The following is a 22,651-nucleotide window of genomic DNA, read 5'->3' on the forward strand; positions in this document are numbered from 1 at the left end:
AAATGTGTATTGATATCATGGTTTGTTCTACAAAGAACGATGAAATGTCTTGTCATTCTAAATCAAATTAAAACTCGACAGCGGACTATTTTTATGTGCATTTAGAACTTTGTTGACAGATTGCGATTCGTGCTCGCGTCGTCTGTCAAAGATGATTTGCAAATTTTTCATACTAGAAGCAAGGAGATTGAAAATTATTCACAGGAAAAACAGTTTGTTTTGAGGCAAACAAAATCAACATTCAATTAAATAAAAAAGAGAGTTAAGGAATTTACGTGGTAAGATTTTAATAGAACAAGCGAAAAAAGGATCTGAAAATGCAGTTATATGAGGGGGAGGACAGGGGGGGTACTCTTTTTCCTTCTCTCACCTCTTTTCTCCTTTCTCCTACCCCTCTTCTCCTTATTTTATTTTTTTTAATTTACCGGAAAAAAGAGAGATATTTTATTTCTTCATATTTTATTTTTTTCTCCAACTTCTCCTTTTTCCCAACCTTCCTCTCCTTTCTCCTACCCCCTTTCTCCCACCCCTTTCTCCTACCCCCTTTCTCCCACCCCTTTCTCCTACCCCCTTTCTCCCACCCCTTTCTCCTACCTCCTTTCTCCCTGTCTCCCTTAGAAAATCAGTCCATAGCTAGTAATTTATGTTTGTAACTTGTTTTCCTAGGAAAATATGTCACAAGACTTGTTTTTCTAATAGTTCTTTTGTATCATAAAATATATTTAAAATAGAAGATTTTTTTTTATAGATAAGATTGGATAATAGAAGAAATTTTTTTCCAATAAAAATGAAGAATATTTCCTTAATAACCTAATTATTAAAAACATAAATATTCAGTTTCCTTTGCTTATAACATTTTTTATAATAAAAGACATGGACATTTTTAGTCCAAATAATTATGACGTCTTGATAGGCTATTATATTTTTTTTCTTTGACGCCTTACTTAGTTCGTCGAAAATAAGGCGTCAAGGAAAAAAAATATAATAGCCTTTCAAGCTGTCATAATTATTTGGACTAGGACATTTTTACCTAGGAATTCAATACTAATGACATGGACATGATTTCCTAGGAAAATTAGTCTGGAGACAAATTTTATTTACAGCTAATTTCCTAATGCATGTAATGCAAAACTTTGGTTGGCTTGCCTTCTTTGTTTGTATAATTGTTTATACAAGCTTTGTTAATATGATTGACATGATGGTCATCTTTATATAATATATATAGGCATAGTTTAACCTGTATATTTAATATTTGAATTTAATTGGATATTATCCTAATGAGTGTACAGTTTAAATACAAAGCAAGCAAGCTAACTTAAGTCTTGCTCTACATGCTTTAGGAAATTAGCTGTAACAGATTGATACACAACTCTTTCGTTTTGTCTATAACAATGTTAAAAACATATTACATTCATATTCACTTTTAAAAATTAAAGGCAAAGACATTTAAACCTAGGACTTCTAATGACATGGACATGACTTTGTGGGAAAATTAATAGTCTGGGGACATAAATTTTATCAAAAATTTAACTATGTGACTCTTAAAAATTACTAAAACATAAGATTTAAATTTGCAAATGCAAGTAATTGAATCTTTTATAGGACATGATTACCTAGGAAAAATTGGTTGGGGACATATATAACTAATATCGGACTAAATATATACTAGTAAATTTTGTAACCATGGACTTTTTATACTATATAGTAATATTTGTCCGCCCTGACATATTTTACCAGGACAAATTTATCACTCACACTTGTACTTGTTCGCCCTGGATCAATTTGCTCTGATTTTTTTTTATACTCCAGTGGCATATATATATTGAACATTACATGTTAAAGTTTGTTGAAAAATTTGCTGAATTTTTGTATTGCCACAACCAATTTATTATTTCCCCTATTTGCTTAGTCACTGCCATGATAGTAGAACACTGGAGTACAATGTATTAATTTATCTTCATTGCTATTTTTTAACAAAATAAATTGTTTTTTAATACAAGTATCAGAATATACAAAATGTAATTTTAAACGAACTTGTAAATCCTTGTATTAAATTACTGTTTTCGTTATTTACAGTTCATACATCCATGACATCATTGTTTTTATTAATTCCAAGCTGACTACTAGCTTATAAATCAAAACAAAAAGTTTGTTTTTTTATTATTGATCCATCAAAAGACAATTATCACAAAAATCAGTGAGAATAATTTACATGTTATTGAACAATTAACTTTCCTAAAAACTTTTAAATATTTATGGTTTTTTTATAAATTTTAAGCTATACAATTCTTACTTGCATCTCTAAAATTTGCTTCTATGTGGTTTTGTTAGCAATTTCTGTACAGGTCTGCTAAAGGCTCAAATTGACATTTCACCCAATTTCACCATTTTCCCTCCAAAATTTGGGTTTTAAGGCAAAATTTTTATTTTTCCTTATTAGTGACCCTTGTATTTGCCAGGGACGCATACATGTATATATAAGTCCTTGTATTTGCTTAATATTTGAAGCTATATTTCAGCTTTGTACATTACAGATTTGGACCAGGTCACACCTGAGGTATCACAGACAGTTTTTATTTGATATCCCATAAAAATATGTCAGCACCTCTATTTTCCCTATCATTTCATTGAAAATGGTCCCTTTAATATGCTTGTACCTATTTAAAGTAAAATTTTGAGCTTAAATGGTCTGGAACCCCTATTTTTTCGACAAATTTGAGGTACTCTTTGTAAAGATTAAAATAATACGGCATTCTGATAGAGACTTTGAATAAGTCTGAGCCATCTTAACTGTGTAAAATCAAAAGTAGCAGCACGAAATAAAGTTAAAATGAATATGAGTCCCCTGTATTATATTTTAAACACCGCTTTTTTGATGATCAAGTAATTCCTAAATGAATACTGGAAAATAGCTGTAGAATGCTCTCCAAACATAAAATTTACATCAAATAATAAAAAGCTTCATTTTAATCAACATAGAAATATGTTTAGAATTTGATGATTTATTGGGTATATATATATGATATTGCCTTCACTCAGTTATAAACTAGAAAAAAAGTAATGTTTAGCTCACCTAGCCCAAAGGGCCTACTGAGCTTTTCCCATCACTTTGCATCCGGCGTTGTTAATTTTACAAAAATCTTCTAGAACTCTGAAACTACTGGGCCAAATTAAACCAAACTTGGCCACAATCATCATTGTGGTATCTTGTTAAAAAAATATGTCAGATGACCCGGCCAACCAGCCAAGATGGCCACCATGGCTATAAATAGAACATAGGGGTAAAATACAGTTTTTGGCTTATAACTCAAAAACCAAAGCATTTAGAGCATATATCTGACAAGGGTATAATTGGTATAATTGTTTAACAGGTGAAGATCTATCTGACCTGAAATTTTCAGATGAATCAGACAACCCATTGTTGGGTTGCTGCCCCTGATTTAGTAATTTTAAGGAAATTTTGCTGTTTTGGGTTTTTATCTTTAATATTATTATAGATAGAGATAAACTGTAAACAGCAATAATGTTCAGCAAAGAAAGATTTACAAATAAGTCAACATGACCGAAATGGTCAACAAGGTCAATTAATCCCCTATGGAGTTATTGTCCTTTATAGTCAATTTTTAACAATTTTCATAAAATTTGTAAATTTTTACTAACATTTCCTCTAAAACTACTGGGTCAAGTTCATTATTTATAGAGATAATTTTAAGCAGCAAGAATGTTCAGTAAAGTAAGATGTACAAACACATTACCATCACCAAAACACAATTTTGTCATGAATCCATCTGCTTCCTTTGTTTAATATTCACATACATGTAGACCAAGGTGAGCGACACAGGTTCTTTAGAGCCTCTAGTTTAACGTCTAGAATACCTTTTTATACAACCATAAAATTTTTGCAATCATATAATTATATTGGTATCACATCGTCTTTGTGGTCAGCTGAGCATCTTTCGAAGACAGATGGTTTCCAGATAATAACTTTAGAATAAGTGAATCATGTTAATAGAAATGAATAGAATTTTAACACAATGTTTAAAACAACAAAAGGAAGCTTGGGATTGATATTGGGGGTTATGGTCCCTAAGGTTTAGGATAAGGGGACCAAAACAAGCATTTATCTAGTTTCAGGACAATAAGTTGTGTATAAGTATTTCAATTCCTCTGAAATTGTACCACAATGTTAAATATTATAAGAAGAAGGTTGGAATTTATTTTTAGGGTTATGGAGCAAACAGTCATGAATGATGGGCCAAACACAAGCATTTTTGTAGTTTTAAGTTAATGACTTGTGTAAAAGTGTACATGTATGATCTTTCTAAAATTATACCCCAATGCTCTATACTACTATGGGATGGTTATGATTGGCTGAGGGTATAGATAAAACCATTTATGAATAAGGGGCAAAAAAGATGAAAAACAATCATTTTTCTGGTTAAAGGATAGTCAAGACAATTTGAAAGCTGTGTAAGGGAGGTAATCCAAAAGTTATATTTGAATTATTTCACACAACTTTTAAGGTGGTACCTAACACCACAGGGAGATAACTCTGTAAAGTCAGCTAAACGTTGTAATTACGTTGTGTTGTTAAAGGGATATTAAGCTTTTCAATGATCAAAATGAGTGTTTGTCAAACTGCTATATAACCAGTGTAATTTTTCTGATAAAACGGTTGGTTCAAAAAAAAAATTTTTTTTATATTTTTGTCAAAGAGTCAAAGTAAATACTTTGTCAAAATTTTAAGAAAATTAAACGAGCCAAATTAATTTTAGTTCAAGTGTTGGGTACCACCTTAAAGATGTGATTTTGAAATTTACCAACATATATAACTTCAGTAAAAATCAGTTATTTGAAGTTATATATGATAACTTAAGTTTAATTAAAAAAAATGCCAATAGTTTTAGCATAAGTAAATATAAATCTTTGAAGTTTGAAACCACAAAAAGGAAGGTTTGGATTGATTTGGGGGTTAATTTATGGTCCCTTTGGTGTAGGAAAAAGGGGTATAAAAGGGGCCCAAATAATCAATTTTCTATTGTCCAGACAATAATTTGTAGTACAGTTTATAGAATTGCCTGAAGTTAATTTCCACACCACAAAGGATAGTAAGGGTTGGAATATTGGAGTTATGACTCAATCTGTTTATGAATTAGGAGCAACAAAAGGGGAAAACAAGGGTTTCCTGGTTAATGGACAATTACTTTAGATTTGTTTCTTTTTGTTGGTGCCTTTTTTTGCTAGTTCTTTTATGAATTTTTATACTCTACCTACAATAGTAGAGAAGCATTATGTTTTCTAGTCTGTGCATCCTTTCGTCTGTTTGTTTGTCTGTCCATCCATTCTTCCCACTTCAGTTTAATGTTTTTGGTCAAGATATTTTTTGATGAAGCTGAAGTCCAATCAACTTGAAACTTAGTACAAATGTTCCTTATGATATGATCTTTCTTATTTTAAAACAAAATTAAAGACTTTTGACCCCATTTTTATGGTTCACTGAACATAGAAATTAAAAGTGTTCCCTCAGTTTCAGGTTAAAGTTTTTTAAGTCAAGGTAGTTTTTGATGAAGTTAAAGTCCAATCAATTTGAAACTTAGTACACATTTATCATTAAAAAAGCTGATTGTGTCGTTTCATATTAATTAAAATTTATTTACCTAATTTATAATTTCACAGCTTTTCCATGCATTGTAAGATTTCCAGAATATAGAACATGTAGTTCCTGATAAAAAAAAACACCAAAAGATTGCTAAGATAAAACTGTTGAGTAACTATTTGTAATACAGAATGCATCAAGATGGTGGTATGCTACATATATAATATTGATACTATGACAGATGAGAAAAGAAACTGAAGACATAACCAAATGCTGAAGTCAGCAAAGGTATGATTATAACTGTTATTGATGTTTGAAGAAGTGTGTCATTATAGCATCTACAAATATTTCAATCAAACATGGTTCAGTACTTAAGACTAGTTTTAATTTAAAAGAATTAAATGGCTACTAACATCCATTGCTAATAACAGCTTATTAACCTCCTGTTAAAAAAAAGAGGGGTGAAATATACCATAGCAACATCCAAACTCATAATCGAAAATAAACTGACAACGCCATGGCTAAAAATGAAAAAGACAAACAGACAATTAATAGTACACTAGAAACAACATTAAAAACTAAAAACTGAGCCACACAAACCCCACCAAAACTGGGGGTGATCTCAGGGTCTCCAGAAGGGTAAGCAGATCCATCATCCTGCTCCACATGTGGCACCCTTTGTGTTGCACATGTTATTACAATGTATATATATATAGTCTATTTCGGTAGGTCACATTCATGAAAAGGAAAGGGGATTGTAGGTACGAAGTAAGAAACATCCGATATCATCTGTGAAATGGTTTATCCATAATGGTCAACCAACTGTGATGATTGGGTAACCTGTATTATATTCAGGGGTGAATTCAGACATTCCTAAAGGGGGGTTCAAACTAAATGTCTCCATTCAAGTGCATTGATAGTCTCAAAAAAGGGGGGGGGTTCCAACCACCTGAACCCTCTCCTTGGATCCACCACTGATATTTGAGAAATTGCCACAATACATTTTGTTGATATCAAATTAAAGTTGAGAAGCTACGGTAATCTATAAATGTTTATCTATTTTTCATTGTCTACTCTCATGTTGGAAGAAAAATTTAGTCATGTGTATATGTTTTAGGAACTAATTGTGGTATATTCTTCAGATTGAAACATGCAACAGAAAGTTCAATCATGACCATAAAGCAGGCAAGACATTTCAGTATGTACAATCTTGTAAAAATATGTCAAACTATGTCAAAGCATATTTTTTGTTTTGTTTTTATACGACCGCAAATTTTGAAAAAATTTTCGTCGTATATTGCTATCACGTTGGCGTCGTCGTCGTCGTCGTCGTCGTCGTCGTCGTCGTCGTCGTCGTCGTCGTCGTCGTCGTCCGAATACTTTTAGTTTTCGCACTCTAACTTTAGTAAAAGTGAATAGAAATCTATGAAATTTTAACACAAGGTTTATGACCATAAAAGGAAGGCAGGTATTGATTTTGGGAGTTTTGGTCCCAATATTTTAGGAATTAGGGGCCAAAAAGGGCCCAAATAAGCATTTTCTTGGTTTTCGCACTATAACTTTAGTTTAAGACAATAGAAATCTATGAAATTTTGACACAAGGTTTATGACCACAAAAGAAAGGTTGGGATTGATTTTGGGAGTTTTGGTTTCAACAGTTTAGGAATTAGGGGCCAAAAAAGGGCCCAAATAAGCATTATTCTTGGTTTTCGCACAATAACTTTAGTTAAAGTAAATAGAAATCAATGAAATTTAAACACAATGTTTATGACCACAAAAGTGAGGTTGGTATTGATTTTGGGAGTTTCGGTCCCAACAGTTTAGGAATTAGGGGCCAAAAAGGGACCCAAATAAGCATTTTTCTTGGTTTTCCCACCATAGCGTTAGTATAAGTGAATAGAAATCTATGAAATTTAAACACAAGGTTTATGACTATAAAAGGAAGGTTGGTATTGATTTTGGGAGTTTTGGTCCCAACAGTTAAGGAAAAAGGGGCCCAAAGGGTCCAAAATTAAACTTTGTTTGATTTCATCAAAATTGAATAATTGGGGTTCTTTAATATGCCGAATCTAACTGTGTATGTAGATTCTTAATTTTTGGTCCCGTTTTCAAATTGGTCTACATTAAGGTCCAAAGGGTCCAATATTAAACTTAGTTTGATTTTAACAAAAATTGAAACCTTGGGGTTCTTTGATATGCTGAATCTAAAAATGTACTTAGATTTTTGATTATTGGCCCAGTTTTCAAGTTGGCCTAAATCGAGGTCCAAAATTAAACATTGTTTGATTTCATCAAAAATTGAATAATTGGGGTTCTTTGATATGCCAAATCTAACTGTGTATGTAGATTCTTAATTTTTGGTCCAGTTTAAAAATTGGTCTAAATTAAAGTGCAAAGGGTCCAAAATTAAACTAAGTTTGATTTTAACAAAAATCAAATTCTTGGGCCTCTTTGATATGCTGAATCTAAACATGTACTTAGATTTTTGATTATGGGCCCAGTTTTCAAGTTGGTCTAAATCAGGATCTAAAATTATTATATTAAGTATTGTGCAATAGCAAGTCTTTTCAATTGCACAGTATTGTGCAATGGCAAGAAATATCTAATTTCACAATATTGTGAAATAGCAAATTTTTTTTTAATTAAGAGTTATCTTTCTTTGTCCAGTAAAGTAAGCAAGAAATATCTGCAAGAATTTTTTTTAATTGGAGTTATCTTTCTTTGTCCAGAATCAACTTAAATCTTTGTTATATACAATATACAATGTATATTCACTTTTTACTACCAACTGATAAATTAAAATAATCTTTACCATTCAGTGATAACAAGCAGTTTTTTTACATCTTAATATTTTATGATGTATTTAAATGAGTAGTAATTGTTGCAAACTCCATTAGAATATTTTAATTGAAATTAGTTTTGGAATAAGGGAAAGGGGGATGTGATTAAAAAATTGGGTTCAATTTTTCTCATTTGAAATTTCATAAATAAAAAGAAAATTTCTTCAAACATTTTTTTGAGAGGATTAATATTCAACAGCATAGTGAATTGCTCTAAGAGAAAACAAAAATTTTAAGTTCATTTGAATACATTCATTCTGTGTCAGAAACCTATGCTGTGTCAACTATTTAATCACAATCCAAATTTAGAGCGGAATCCAGCTTGAATGTTGTGTCCATACTTGCCCCAACTGTTCAGGGTTCAACCTCTGCGGTCGTATAAAGCTACGCCCTGCGGAGCATCTGGTTTCAGATTAAGATATAAAGAGTAGATATTTTCCTGAAGATCTCATTTATGTCTCGAATGTGAAGGGAACAGAAGCTATCATGATGATTCTTTATAAAGAAAAGATACAGAAACACAAGCTCCTGTAGACACTTATAAAAAAGAAGATGTTTTTGCAATGAATATGTGTGAATGTGATAAATTATGGCAAATCAACATGGTCAATTAACAACAATATGTTCTACACATTTCCTAGATTTATAAGTTTCATAACATTTAGTTGAGGCAAACTAAAGTTAGATAACGGAAAACAAACAAAAAATGGCAAATAAATATTGTTATTAAATACTCAGTTTTAGTTATTTTTATTTTGATATTAAAAAATATACTGTATTAGATAAATACTAGTTATACATTTAAAAAATTAGTAACCCTCATGTCTCCCTGCATTAGAAGTTGCATAATCTAGCATTTACAGATGAAATATAATTGTGAGTAAAGTTCAACATGTGAAATAGTCTGACTGGATATGACAGAACATCAAAAGAAATGACGAAAAATTACACATCTTATCAAAATAGTACTACTAGAAACTAAAAGCTACTTGCAATTTTCACTGGTTTTGAGATCAGTAACAGTCTGACAAGGAAAGAATTTAATGAACATGATTATGATGCCTCTTGATAGATATAAAAACATATTGACTGTAAAATAATTACCAGTTACCAATTATATCTGTTGTTTACAAAATTTGTTATTTGGAAATATCTGTTGAATGTTTTGAAATTAAAATGTGTTAACTGAAATGATTTAAAGAATTGAAGTCTTTAAATGATACAAAAGCAAGGATACATTGAATTATTGCAATTGAGACAACTACTAGCCCTGCATAGTAGGGCATTGATGTAAACAAGTACAGGTCACCTGAAGTCTTCAACAATGAGCAAAAGCCTGAATTTAAAGATCGTTATACATGGGCTTATTAAGTCCCAAGATAATGCTATCTACATCATTTGCTTTCAAATTTTTGTTAGTATGTTTCTGATGAAGGTTAATTAAAATAAGCCCAGCACACTTAATTTGTGAACTGTTTTTATTAAATTTCAAAAGAGAAAGCTAATAGACAAATTTAAGCAAATAACAAAAAAAGGAAATCCATTTAATATGGCAGACAGCAACCAAACACAACCAATGGACATAATGAACATGTTTTTAAATGCTCAAACTGCAATAATAACATTAGATACAAAAACATCTTATATAATGCTGGATTACACAAAAGTGTTTAAATCATCTGCTCTTCTCTGGTGTTTAAAAATTGTACAGATTTGGTGTCACAATATCTCAGTAGCATGGATTAGAATCCCGGCATGGGAAGAACAAAAAATTTTTGAAAGCAAATTTACAGATCTTACATTGTTGGGTTGATGATTTGACGACTAAATGCATGTACATGTACAATATATACAAAAAGTTGGCTGCTATTGAGACAAAGGCAAAAATCATAGTGCAACAAAACATGTTTATTACAGATATAATAACAACAAACTAAAATAACACTTACCACTACTAAATGAATAGGAACTTTCAGGAACTATTAATTGCAGCTACTGTCCAGGTTATGTTAAACAAATCACCTCCAACTGATCTGTTCAGTGAAGAGTTTTTACCATTGAAATGAAATGTGAACACATTCCAATCTTTTGGCAGACGTGAATATTCTCATGTGGCATTTATACCTATATCCAAGGGTACCTATATCTGGTGGTGATAACTAACCATTTTTTTCTTTTTGTTTAATTTTGAAAAAAAAAAATGGAATTTAAACTTTTTTCAGCATTTTGGAAAAATATAATTTTGTAAATTTTTCATGTTTTTTTCATTTATTTTTATAAGAATTAAATTTTAAAAGAAAATTTTGTTTAAATATTTTATTTTTTTTTTTAAATTTTGAAAAATTTGATTTTTTTGAAATATTTTGCATTTATAAATTTTTCAAACTTTAAAAAAGTTAATTTTAGTTGCCTTCGTCCATGCAAGCATGGACTAAGTTAGCCTTGGTTGCTTTCGTCCATGCATGCATGGACTAAGTCTGTTGTGTTAGTCCATGCAAGCATGGACTAAGTTAGGGTTAGTTGCCTTAGTGCATGCACGCATGGACTAAGTCCGTTGTGTTAGTCCATGCATGCATGGACTAAGTTAACGTTAGTTACCTTCGTCCATGCATGCATGGAGTAAGCTTAGTTTCTAAATTTTCATGTTTACAAATCATGAAAAGGTTAAGCCTTACTATCAAGTTTTGCAATTTATTTCCTAAGGTAAGTTATAATGCACAATATGTATGTAAAACATTATTAATAGGTTGAATATGAAAAAAAACAACTAAACAGAAAAAAAAGGTAATTACATCAAATTAAAAAATAATTGAACTAACACCATGAAATTAAGAGGTAAGAAGAAATGGAGGTTTTCTAAACTTGATGTTGATTTCCAGTTTTATTTAATACCTTGTTTGCAATGGATCATTTCACAAAGGAAAGGAAGTAGCAAGAAATGTCCAACTGCACAGTATTGCGCAAAAGCAAGAAGTCTTCAATCAAAAATTAAATACAAATATTTCAAATATTTAAAAACTTTTACCACATTTATTTTGAGTCAGAAAACTTTATTATCTCAAAAATTTGATAACAATCCAAAATCAGACAGTATCAATGCTTGACTGTTGTGTCCAAAATTACACCAACTGTTCAGGGTTCGACCTCTGCGATTGTATCAATCTGCACTCGGCGAAGCATTTTATCATATAATGTTAGAAATAGGGAGTCATTAATTTAGCAATATCAAACTTTCATACACATTTCTTCATATATTATACATCAATTACAAATTTCAAGGGTATTTTAAAAAACATGAAGGTATATCAGATCATATCAGACTATATGCCTTGTATTAGAGGTAGGTCATTTAAAAACGCACATGTACAACTGATTAATTGTTTACTGGTAAATCTGCAGATGCGTTTACGATTCATACGTCTTTAACTGACCGACCTATATTTCATGTAACATGCAAAGAATGATACAACATTATATTTTTCCTACAGATATATATACACTGAAAAGATAGTAATAGACGCTCAAAACATTAAAGGACTACTGTATGGTTCAGAAAAGTATATGTTACAAACTCTGAAAGATAAATGTAATGAATTCTTAACTTCAAGTGTAGATGAAGATCACGCATGTGTTGTATTTCAAACAGCACATGAATTCCACATAACAGATCTGGAAACAGATGCCCTGAATTTTATTTTCAAGAAAGGAAGAGCATGCTTTGAGTCCGACGATTTCCTACATTTATCTTCTGACTGCCTTAAATTAATAGTTGAATCCGATAAACTGTATTGCGATGAAACAACAATCTACCAGAGGATGGTACAATGGTCTAAACTGCGATGCGAGGAGCAAAGTATGTCGATGACAGACGAAAACGTAAGGAAGTCTCTTGGGGATTTGTTATACCGTATACGATTTCCGTTAATGACACCAAAGTTTTTCACGGACGAAGTTTCATCTACGAACATTTTAACATTTGAAGAACGAGTTAGACTATATGAACATTTCAATGGCAAACACACAGATATGTTCCCTTCGAAGCACCGACAATTTCAAATCCCGATTCGTCTTGAAAGATGTGAAGTCGATACTGGGAAGAATAGTTGGGGTTATTCTTCTGGCAAGGACGACTGTGTCGATTTTCAAACGTCCAGTGATACTGTCCTTACTTCTGTCCTTCTTTTTGGATCTAATACCTACTCAGGATCCAATGACCTAAAGGTAAATATTTTACAAGGTGCTACTGTTCTCAATACAATACAATCAACATTAAAGTCGATTCCGGGCAAACAAATTTATGAAATTTGTTTTGAAAATCCTGTGGATATAGCTGCAGAAACACGATACACTGTCCAACTTAATATGAAAGGATCAGATACTTTCACAGGAAAGAGTTATATTCAGAAAGTTACGACTCATAATGGTTTTAATGTTACTTTTCTTGGCTCTTCATTACCATCAGGTAATAGTACAAGTGAAAACGATGGACAGATACCTGGGCTTATATTTATTGGATAGGAAGTTATTGCAAATTGATATTTGTTATTAAAAAAATAGCTCGATCGATTGTTATTTAGAGATGATAAAATTGTTAACAACATATTCATTTCTATAAAATCTATATACATGTATTTACATGTATTTCATGTATACAAAAATGAATTAAACAAGGAATGTTCTTTGAAATCTGTATGTGTTCATGCGTACTGAACTTCTGATGGTAGTTTTGGTATACCGTAAACAGGGAATGACTCCACGAAGAGTCATGATCAGCTAGTAGAAAATCATATCATTAGGACTTCTCACAACCCTGCAAAAATCGATAGACATCATCTTATTTCGGCTTTCAGTCAGGCTTTTCCAAAAAATAGTTTTCCTTTTGACTTGTACCATGTGTACGTTTACACCTTCATGTATGTCACAACCTATTTTCAGTGCTCTACCAGCTTCATATGCCAATGTATATGTTGTTTGTTTTTCCTATCCAACAGCCAATATTGGTACAGAGGTTCTATAAAAAAAAAAAGTATGCAAACAACATACACATAGTAAACAGACAATCGTTTCTCGCTTTAACATAGGTTAGATCATTGGTTTTCCTGTTTGGATGCTTTTACATTTTTGTTTGAAATGGTTTCACACCATCGTTTCTCGTTACACTAGTCATTTTGGGACCATTTATAGCTTGTTCGATGTGAGCCACCTTGTAGGCTGTGTTTTAAAGGCCGTATTTTGACCTATGATGGTTTACTTATACAAATTGTGACTTTGATGGAAAGTTGTCCGATTGGCACTCACATCCAACACACTATTACAATCTTGTAACTTATTTTAATTAGACTCAGATGCTGCTGAATCCTGATTATTTACACGTAAACGATAATGTCTGTTTAATTGCTGACAAAAATGGTCAGTATAACAAATTCCTAAACGATGGATGTGAAGTTAGTAGCCGGTTCGTTAATCAATATAATCGATATTCAAATTTATTTGAAAATCATTAAAAAAATATAATATTTGAACATTAAAAGCATGATTTTCATAGTTCAAAGGAACGAAAAGATACAAACGAGACTAAAAGGAATTTGGGTACACTTCATGTCTTCTATGTTTACCGAGGGCCCAAACTGCCAGTTGGATTTTCAAAATATATAGCGAAAACCTGCCTGAGACCGCTTAAATGACGGTCAGACCCCCCTGTTCTATCAATGTACATAAAACTGGACGAATTCATAGACTCCGTATATATAAAGGAGAGGGACGAAAGATACCAAAGGGACAGTCAAACTCATAAATCTAAAACAAACTGACAACGCCATGGCTAAAAATTAAAAAGACAAACAGAAAAACAATAGTAAACATGACACAACATAGAAAACTAAAGAATAAACAACACGAACCCCACCAAAAACTAGGGGTGATCTCAGGTGCTCCGGAAGGGTAAGCAGATCCTGCTCCACATGTGGCACCCGTCGTGTTGCTTATGTGATTACAAATCCGGTAAATAGTCTAATTCGGTAAGTCACGTTCATGAAAGGGAAGGGGATTGTAGTTACGACGTAAGGAACATAAAGATTGCATCAAAAGGATTTCCGATAATAATGTCATTTTCTCTACGGAGGGCTTAGAATGTCACTTTTCAGCTAAAAAATGTCAAAATTTCAGCTAAAAAATGTCAAAATTTCAGGACAAAGGGCACAGGGCAATGGTGAGAGCCCCCTGATCTCTCAATATGCCTAATATTAAGCAGACGGTTAGTGAATATGTAGATACAACCGAGACGGAGTTTAAGCGGTCTTAATTAGGTTTTTTAATATACAAATGTATATTTTGAATATCCAACTGGCACTTTGGGCCCTCGGTAAACATGAAAGACAGGAAGTGTACCCACATTCTTTTTAGTCACGTTTGTATCTATCTATTGACTTAATGTCTACATTATATAAGTACGATTGAGAGATAAGGGGCTCTCGTCATTATCTATGCGGTTTTTAACCGGATTTTTGTGACAAAAATGTCGGTTATTGATTTGGGGATGTACGGCGGGCGGTTTGGCGGGCGGCAACCAAATGTTGTCCGTGCATTACTCATGAACCGTTCAACCAAAGCTTTTAGAATTTTAATATGTTTTTACTGACAACAAAATGAAGGTCAAGTTGAATAATGACGATTTTGACTTTTAACGTTCAGGAGTTATGGTTCTTGAAAGATTAAAAAATGGCATTTCCAGTCGTGTCCGTTCATTCACGCACGAACTGTTCAACCAAAGCTTCCCAAATTTTAATATGTTGTTACTGATGACAAAATGGAGGTCAAGTTCAATAATGACGATTTTGACTTTTACGTTCAGGAGTTGATTGAAAAATGGCTTTTCCAGTCGTGTCCGTGCATTTACTCATGAACTGTTCATGCTGTTCACCCAAAGCTTTTCAAATTTTAATATGTTGTTACTGATGACAAAATGGAGGTCAAGTTCAATAATGTCGATTTTGACTTTTACCGTTCATCAGTTATGGTTCTTGAAAGATCGAAAAATGGCGTTTCCATTCATGTTGTTGCATTTACTCATGAACCATTCAACATTAAGCTTTTCAAATTTTAATATGTTGATACTGATGACAAAATGGATGTCAAATTTGATATTGACGATTTTCACTTTCACCGTTCATCAGTTATGGTTCTTGTGATATTGGCAGGACACAAATAAATGTTAATAAATCCGGTCTGCTGTCGTTGTGACAGCCTCTTGTTCTTTTTGTTTTTAAGAAATATCCTGAATAAAAGTTCATCTTTCAAGTTTTTTTATTGACAACAATCTATATTACATGTATTACATCAAAAACAAATATGCAAGTTAGAAAATGGTTTATATTCGAGAACAACGAGAATTTACGAGCAACTTGAAGAGGTCATGAAACAATTTCATATGTATTTTATCAGTCCTCTAACTATGAAAATCATGCTTTAAATGTTATTAACTAATTAAGTATTGTTTTTTTATGATTTTCAGCTAAATTTTGGATTACGAACTGACTGCTAGCACATGAGTGTTTTATTTTAATTAGTTGTTGTTAAGTTTTCTACTAGCTTTCCACTTTGCCTTCACCCGACTTGCCAATGTTGGTTGTCCGTTTGGCTGTGCAGGATGTATAAACGCAGTCACGTCAGGTCAGAATGGGGACTTTTAATCCGATGCCTAGTTGTAGAGAGAATGCCACTCTTTGGGGAGTTCATAGTTGGTCTACTGAACGGCAATATTTCTGCTCCTTTTCAATAATCCCTCATTTCCCAATGCATGACATTTTCAAATTTCCAGACCTTCGACCTGGACGACACCTATTACAGGACCTAGTTCCCTGTTGTATTTATTGTAAATTGGTTTTTTTTCCATATTCCTAAGCAGGTAGGGATTTTACAGTAGAGGATATAAAGAAATACGATGGTATGAAGTTAACAGAACAGAACTGTGTGTTTGTGTGGCTAGGGTGAAGGTTTAAGAATAAAAAAATATTGATGGTTGATGTCTAGCCAAAAGAATAGCCTGATTATATAGTAATATCAGTGTTTACGTGGGTGCCTATTTTTTTTATGAAGGCTCGTCACAATATTTACTATTAATTAAGTTATACGTATATATCAATCAGAACGAAATATAGATATGAAAATACCAAACAGGGTGTACTGCTTAAATAAAGGGATACGCTGATCTACGCTGGGCAGTGCATATTGTTTTTTTTCATATTTCAGATTGTACTGCGTTATCTAATTCACTAGTCAGAATACTCATAATTCTTCGAACTTTTCATCACGTATATAATAATTATCATGAATAAATAACCAGTAAATTTAATATTTTTGTACATAAAATTATGCAGCTAAAATGCTGAAAACCGTGAGCGGCCCCCCAGACCCCCTGCCGATTGGTACCTACAGTTGACTGAATACCTAGCTACACCCCTGAATGCATTTAGTATTTGTCAACGGGTGTGAAACAGTCATAAATAATGAAAAACCTACTTGCTGTCAAATGATAACTCAAATTGCTCATAAAATTAAAAAGTTAAGCAAAAGACTGCTCTTAACAAAACCGTCTGCAGGGTTTTTGTTCGTGCAGTGTGGATACTGTAGAATGTGTCCCAGTCCTTGTAGTATATGTCCTCCTAGTTAACATTTATGGGGTTTTTGCTTGTCAGAGAACTGTCTAAAAGTGTCAATCAGTAAATTTCCTACAGATTTACTGTTAGTACGTCATAACGGTCTGAGAAAAGCATGACCATCTGCAATATCAAGTTCATGTACATATAATCGATCGGAAGTAGGATCATAAGTAAATTAGATGGTCATATTAAGTAATCATGTTTTAATGTATCAAAAAAAAAATGTAAGTTCCGACTGGAGACTGCTACAATTGCTGATTGTTTTTATACCAGAGTTCAAATAAAAAGGATGAAAGCAGTTTAAGACAACCGTTCACCCTCATCAAAAAAAAAATCCAATACCGTATAGTTGGCTATTGAAGACCCCGACATACAAAATAGTTGTTCTCACTTGAACACCATAAAACAGTGCTTATGATATTTTGGATGAAGAAAGCCAAACACCACACAAAAGCAAAATCCAAGAAAAAAATGAGAAAAGAATAGAGCGAAAAATTAAATAAATATATTTAATTTCTGGTTTGTTTTTTTCTGTTTGAGTATAGTTTTATATGTCCAGGTGCATTTTATATTTATATGTTTATTCTTATTTCCTGGTATGTTGACACAGACAAAATGATTGTAGACTTGGACAACTAATAGTAAATGTAATAGCAGTTTACTATTAATTTGATCATCTTAAAGATAATTGCCATATTTGTTTGAAACGACCATGTACTGTGCAGCAAAACGTCACATGATCTTTGCATTGATGTCAGTTTGAAGACTTTAAGGATGTTTGCTTGTCCTGTTTTGGACTTTTTGTCAGATTTTCAGAATCCTTTGGTTTTATCCATTTGAATGCCTTAAACAAATTTGCCCATGGACCCCCATTTTTCTTTTTATAAATCTTTTCCATGTATAATTGTTCATTATTAGTCATTTGAAAGTCTTATAATTTTTTTTTATAAAAGTAGTTTTTGAAAACTTTAATTGGTCAATGATAATGCTAAGAAAAATCAAGAGAGAACATTTTCCGGCCAAAATTCAAATGGCTAATATCTCGAAAACAAGCACATTGACCCCTATATTTTTTTTTGTGCATATGATGATTCATCAATTAATACCCTATCGATATATACTAATGTTATGGAAAGCTATTTATTTTGAAACTGAGCAGCGAACTTCCATAAAGCCAGTGCACTCAATTTTATTTTTAATAACAGACGAGAGTGCTTAAAACACAAGATTTAATACAATTGACCCTGTAGTGGATTGCATTGGTATGAGATTCATGAATATTTACACGCCGAGCCTTACACAAGTCATAGGTATAAAACAGATGTGGTGTGATTGCAAATGTGACAACTGTATACCAGAGTTCAAATGGAAACTTAAGGGTGAAAGCAGTTTAAGACAAACATGTTATCAATGAAGAAACATATACCATATGGTCGTCCAGTAAAGCTTAAGGCTACAGCAAGAAAAAGCCAAATAATTCAAATGAGCTTACTCAGAAACTATCGGTCTAATTTAACGAACCAACGTCAACCACTGTATGTATACGTACAGACTCTTAAATTGGGCACACACAAAATGCGATAGGTAGGGTTAAACATGTTTGTGAGCGCTCAATCCTCCCTTATATGAGACAGTGATGTAGCAGCATGACTGTTAAAACTAATGTTTAGTTTGAACGTCTACAATTTTGTATTACTAAAGCGTAATGTTTGTAATGTATCTTAAATGGTGCTGCATGTAAAGCTAAAAATGCTTAACCATCCGGGGCACCGGGTCATACTATTTTCAAATGAAGTGATAACTTTCGTGTGGATCTCTGCTTTCAATGAATAAAACAAATAGTTTTCAAATTATGTGCGTACAAACCGCTTTTTTGTGCTAAGTTTAATCAGAAACGTGTAAAACCAAACTGTTGAAAGCCGGGGAACTATAAGAACAAAAGTTACCTACACAGAATAACTAATACTATCTAATATCACATTTGACAGAGGAAGTTGGAACTTATATATTTTTTTTAAATATTCTATTTTTTTTTTTTTTTTGAAAAAATGTTACACTTCATAAAATCAGTGCATTCTGAGACCTTTTCAGGATTTGCTTCTACGGAACACTCAAAATAAAAAAAACGTCAACCACTGTATGTATACGTACAGACTCTTAAATTGGGCACACACAAACTGCGATAGGTAGGGTTAAACATGTTTGTGAGCGCTCAATCCTCCCTTATATGAGACAGTGGTGTAGCAGCATGACTGTTAAAACTAATGTTTAGTTTGAACGTCTACAATTTTGTATTACTAAAGCGTAATGTTTGTAATGTATCTTAAATGGTGCTGCGTGTAAAGCAAAAAATGCTTAACTGTGATAGGGAAAAATGCACCTGAGTTTTGAATTATTTTATAAATAAAAGAATTTCACTGTGGTCATGTCACCCAACTTTTATAAGTTAATTTTTAAAGAGATTATATAGAATACTAGAATTTGACAAAGAATTAAAATAGCTATTATTTGACATTTTTCTACAAACGATTTACAAAAGCTATAAATTAGAGTATAGTATATTATCTATTAGCGATAGCAAATATTATGTAACCTTTAACAATATGTTGGATTAGCATGTCCGGATTAAGACCACGCTATCCTAGATTTGAGCTCTTAGGTGACATGGGGCCAGTGACAGGGTTTATGAGATATTTTCCTTTGTGTACATAATTATTTTACCTTGATTGGGCCTCACCTGGGAATGAAACAAAACTTGTATTTTATGAAATTGTGGTCACTTGAACATTGACCAGCAATTAATAAAGATCTATTATTTTACAAAGAATTGGTTTTTCATTCCAGGTGAGTGTCACTTTATGTTTTATAAGTTGATATTTTTAAATGAATATTTTTATGTTTATGCATTGATATTTTAAATGAATATTTTCTACATGTTGAGATATTAGAAACTAAAGAGGGTATAGTTGCATCCGTAACAGCTTAATTGAAGTTAAAAGTATTTTTACATTTACAGAATTTTCTAATGTAAATAGTTATTTTTAGAGACAAAGTCTTAAGTTTTCTATTATTGAATTTAGCATTTTTATCATTCGTTTTAACTATCTAATTGTAATGTTTTAAATAAAGCGACTTTGTACATATTTTTGAAAGCCGTAAAGTTTAATTATTTGAAAGACAAGACTTTCTCATATTAGTCATTTGCTTTATCATGTAAATATTATTTAGCGTTGGTGTTTTTATTATGTATATTAAGTAGTTAATTTGAATATGATCATAAAGCGCAAGTAGTTATTGTACGTTTCATTCCATTATTTATTTCAATTAACATAGTGGTATTAGCTATATCTTAAAGAGTTATCTCCCATTATAAAGAATAAAATAAACAGCGTCAAATGCAAAATTATTGAGAATGTGCATTTTATTAACTATGAAGGCTAAAAGGTAACAACCAGAGTTATGTATATTGTTTTAATAATTTAGTCAGTTTAAGTATGCGTTTGAATCATGTATAAATGTTTGTTTTAAAGTCAGAACGAGAAATGAAAATAAAGCGCATTTCTCTCCTTATGTCCATATGCATTTTTATGGTCCAGATTCCATTATGGTTTATTATTATCATATTTTTATATTCTTGTGTTTAATGTAATAATGTTCTGTTTACGCATCATTAATTTAACTTAGATTTAAAGTGAATAATTTGGTTACCATAGCAACACTTTATTAAAATTCAAAAAGAGGCCCTTGTCTCACTCATGTTGACATTATTTGGCATCAGCATATTAATTTAATTGAGCTAGTTAGCTCCCCCATTTTATCTTTATTGTTTTATAATGCGAATATATATTTTCCATCGTTATATTATTCTGCATTCAATTTAAATTATTATTGTTTATTTCAATTATATATGTATGAACTTATTATGTATTGTTTATCATGTATACACTTGAACATTGACCAGCAATTAATAAAGATCTATTATTTTACAAAGAATTGGTTTTTCATTCCAGCAATTATAGCCAAATATCAACAAACCAACAAAAACGAACTATTCCACTTTCACAAATTGGTAGAGGACTGACTCTTTCCTGTTACCTAGCTCTACTATCTACATGCCATACAAAAACACAGCTGGTGCCAAGTCAACGACAGGGGCAACACCGTCCAATTACAATACAAGGGCCAAAGCACAAGCCGCCGAGGACATATACTCCGCAAATCTAGAAGAGATTCTGCTCAACATAACAGAAAATCTACAAGACGGTGATCAATCAGACATTGCAGATATTGTCAGCACAACCGAACAAGAACCATCAGCAAATAACCAGATAGAAGCAGAAATAGAACCAGAAGCTGAACAACAAATAGTGCCAATTAATCCTATAGGTTTGACAACTAATACACAAAGAGTAATGTCGAGTATAAATTTAGCCCATTTTCACGATGAAAATAGCCAGGTTCCTGCCATTTGGTGGACCATGTTTGAAAATTATATTAAGCTTCAAAATTATCAAAATGAGGCAGCTTTAGCTGCATTTTCATTTCACGTCGAGGGACAAGCCTCAACATGGTATCACTCATTACCAACAGCAACTCGTGATGATCTCACAAATTTGAAAGCTGCTTTTCTTGACAGATTTAAGCACCACAATACGAACAATGAGTTATACCGCCTAAAACAACATCCACATGAGACCGGTATACAGTACCTTACTAGAGTGCAAAACCTAGCAAGTGGTGCACAGAACATTAGCGAACAGACAATTGTTGGGTTATGCAAAAATGGGCTTAACCCAGATATCAAACCATTTGTGGTAGGGAAAGATCCGAAAACAATTAATGAATTGAGAGAAGCTATCTACCTCGCAACTAGTGTAGCAGAATGTAAAGCTAGTGATGTAAACACAAACAATACAAATATATCTACACAAAATGTTCAAAAATCAAATGTAGAAAGTGTTAATAATGTTCATTCTATTAATGATTTATGTTCTTCTTTAGTAGAGGGTATTAGATCAGTTTTTCAAGAACAAGTGATGGCAGTGGGTGTACCTCATGGGGATCAAAACAGGCAAAATTACAGTCAAAATTATAGAGGATCAAGGCAGCAGTCACTGACTAAATGCAAGTTTTGTGGTAAGTCACATGTATTTGATAGGAGAAAATGCCCAGCATACAATGTTGAATGTTTTTATTGTCACAAGTTTGGTCATTTTAAAGAGGTATGTGATAAGAAAGAATTAGATGAAAGAAAGGCAAATTCACAAAACTGGCAACCAAGACAACAATCAAATTCACAAAACTGGCAACCAAGACAACAATCAAATTCACAAAACTGGCCACCACGACAACAATCAAATCACAGGAGTGGTTATTGACAGACAAAACAAAGGCAAGAGAGACAACACCAAAACAGAAAACAAAGACATAAAACTGAAAATTTTAGATTACCAGAAATTGCACAGTTGTCAAAATTGAATGGCAACACAGTTCATGTTACAGTTAAAGGTAACAATGTAAAAACTTTGGTTGACACAGGAGCAGCTATTAGCTGTTGC

At 32.2% G+C, this 22,651-nt stretch overlaps 1 protein-coding gene and 1 long non-coding RNA gene across 2 annotated transcripts in view; both read left to right on the forward strand.

Moving 5' to 3' along the window:
- Window positions 1-12,954, forward strand: part of LOC134698022 (BTB/POZ domain-containing protein 6-like) — a 44,521-nt gene extending 31,567 nt beyond the window's left edge. Inside the window, exon 3 of the mRNA XM_063560310.1 lies at window positions 11,925-12,954. Coding sequence (XP_063416380.1) covers window positions 11,925-12,954 — 1,030 coding nt within the window. The remainder of the gene's footprint in view (window positions 1-11,924) is intronic.
- LOC134696274 (uncharacterized) lies at window positions 19-9,131 on the forward strand. The gene is made up of 3 exons (XR_010102922.1): window positions 19-278; window positions 5,677-5,884; window positions 8,849-9,131. It is a non-coding gene; the product is annotated as an uncharacterized LOC134696274 (long non-coding RNA).
- Window positions 12,955-22,651: the final 9,697 nt, after the last annotated feature.

The sequence above is a fragment of the Mytilus trossulus genome, chromosome 14, assembly GCF_036588685.1.
Source record: "Mytilus trossulus isolate FHL-02 chromosome 14, PNRI_Mtr1.1.1.hap1, whole genome shotgun sequence".
Lineage (NCBI taxonomy): Eukaryota > Metazoa > Mollusca > Bivalvia > Mytilida > Mytilidae > Mytilus > Mytilus trossulus.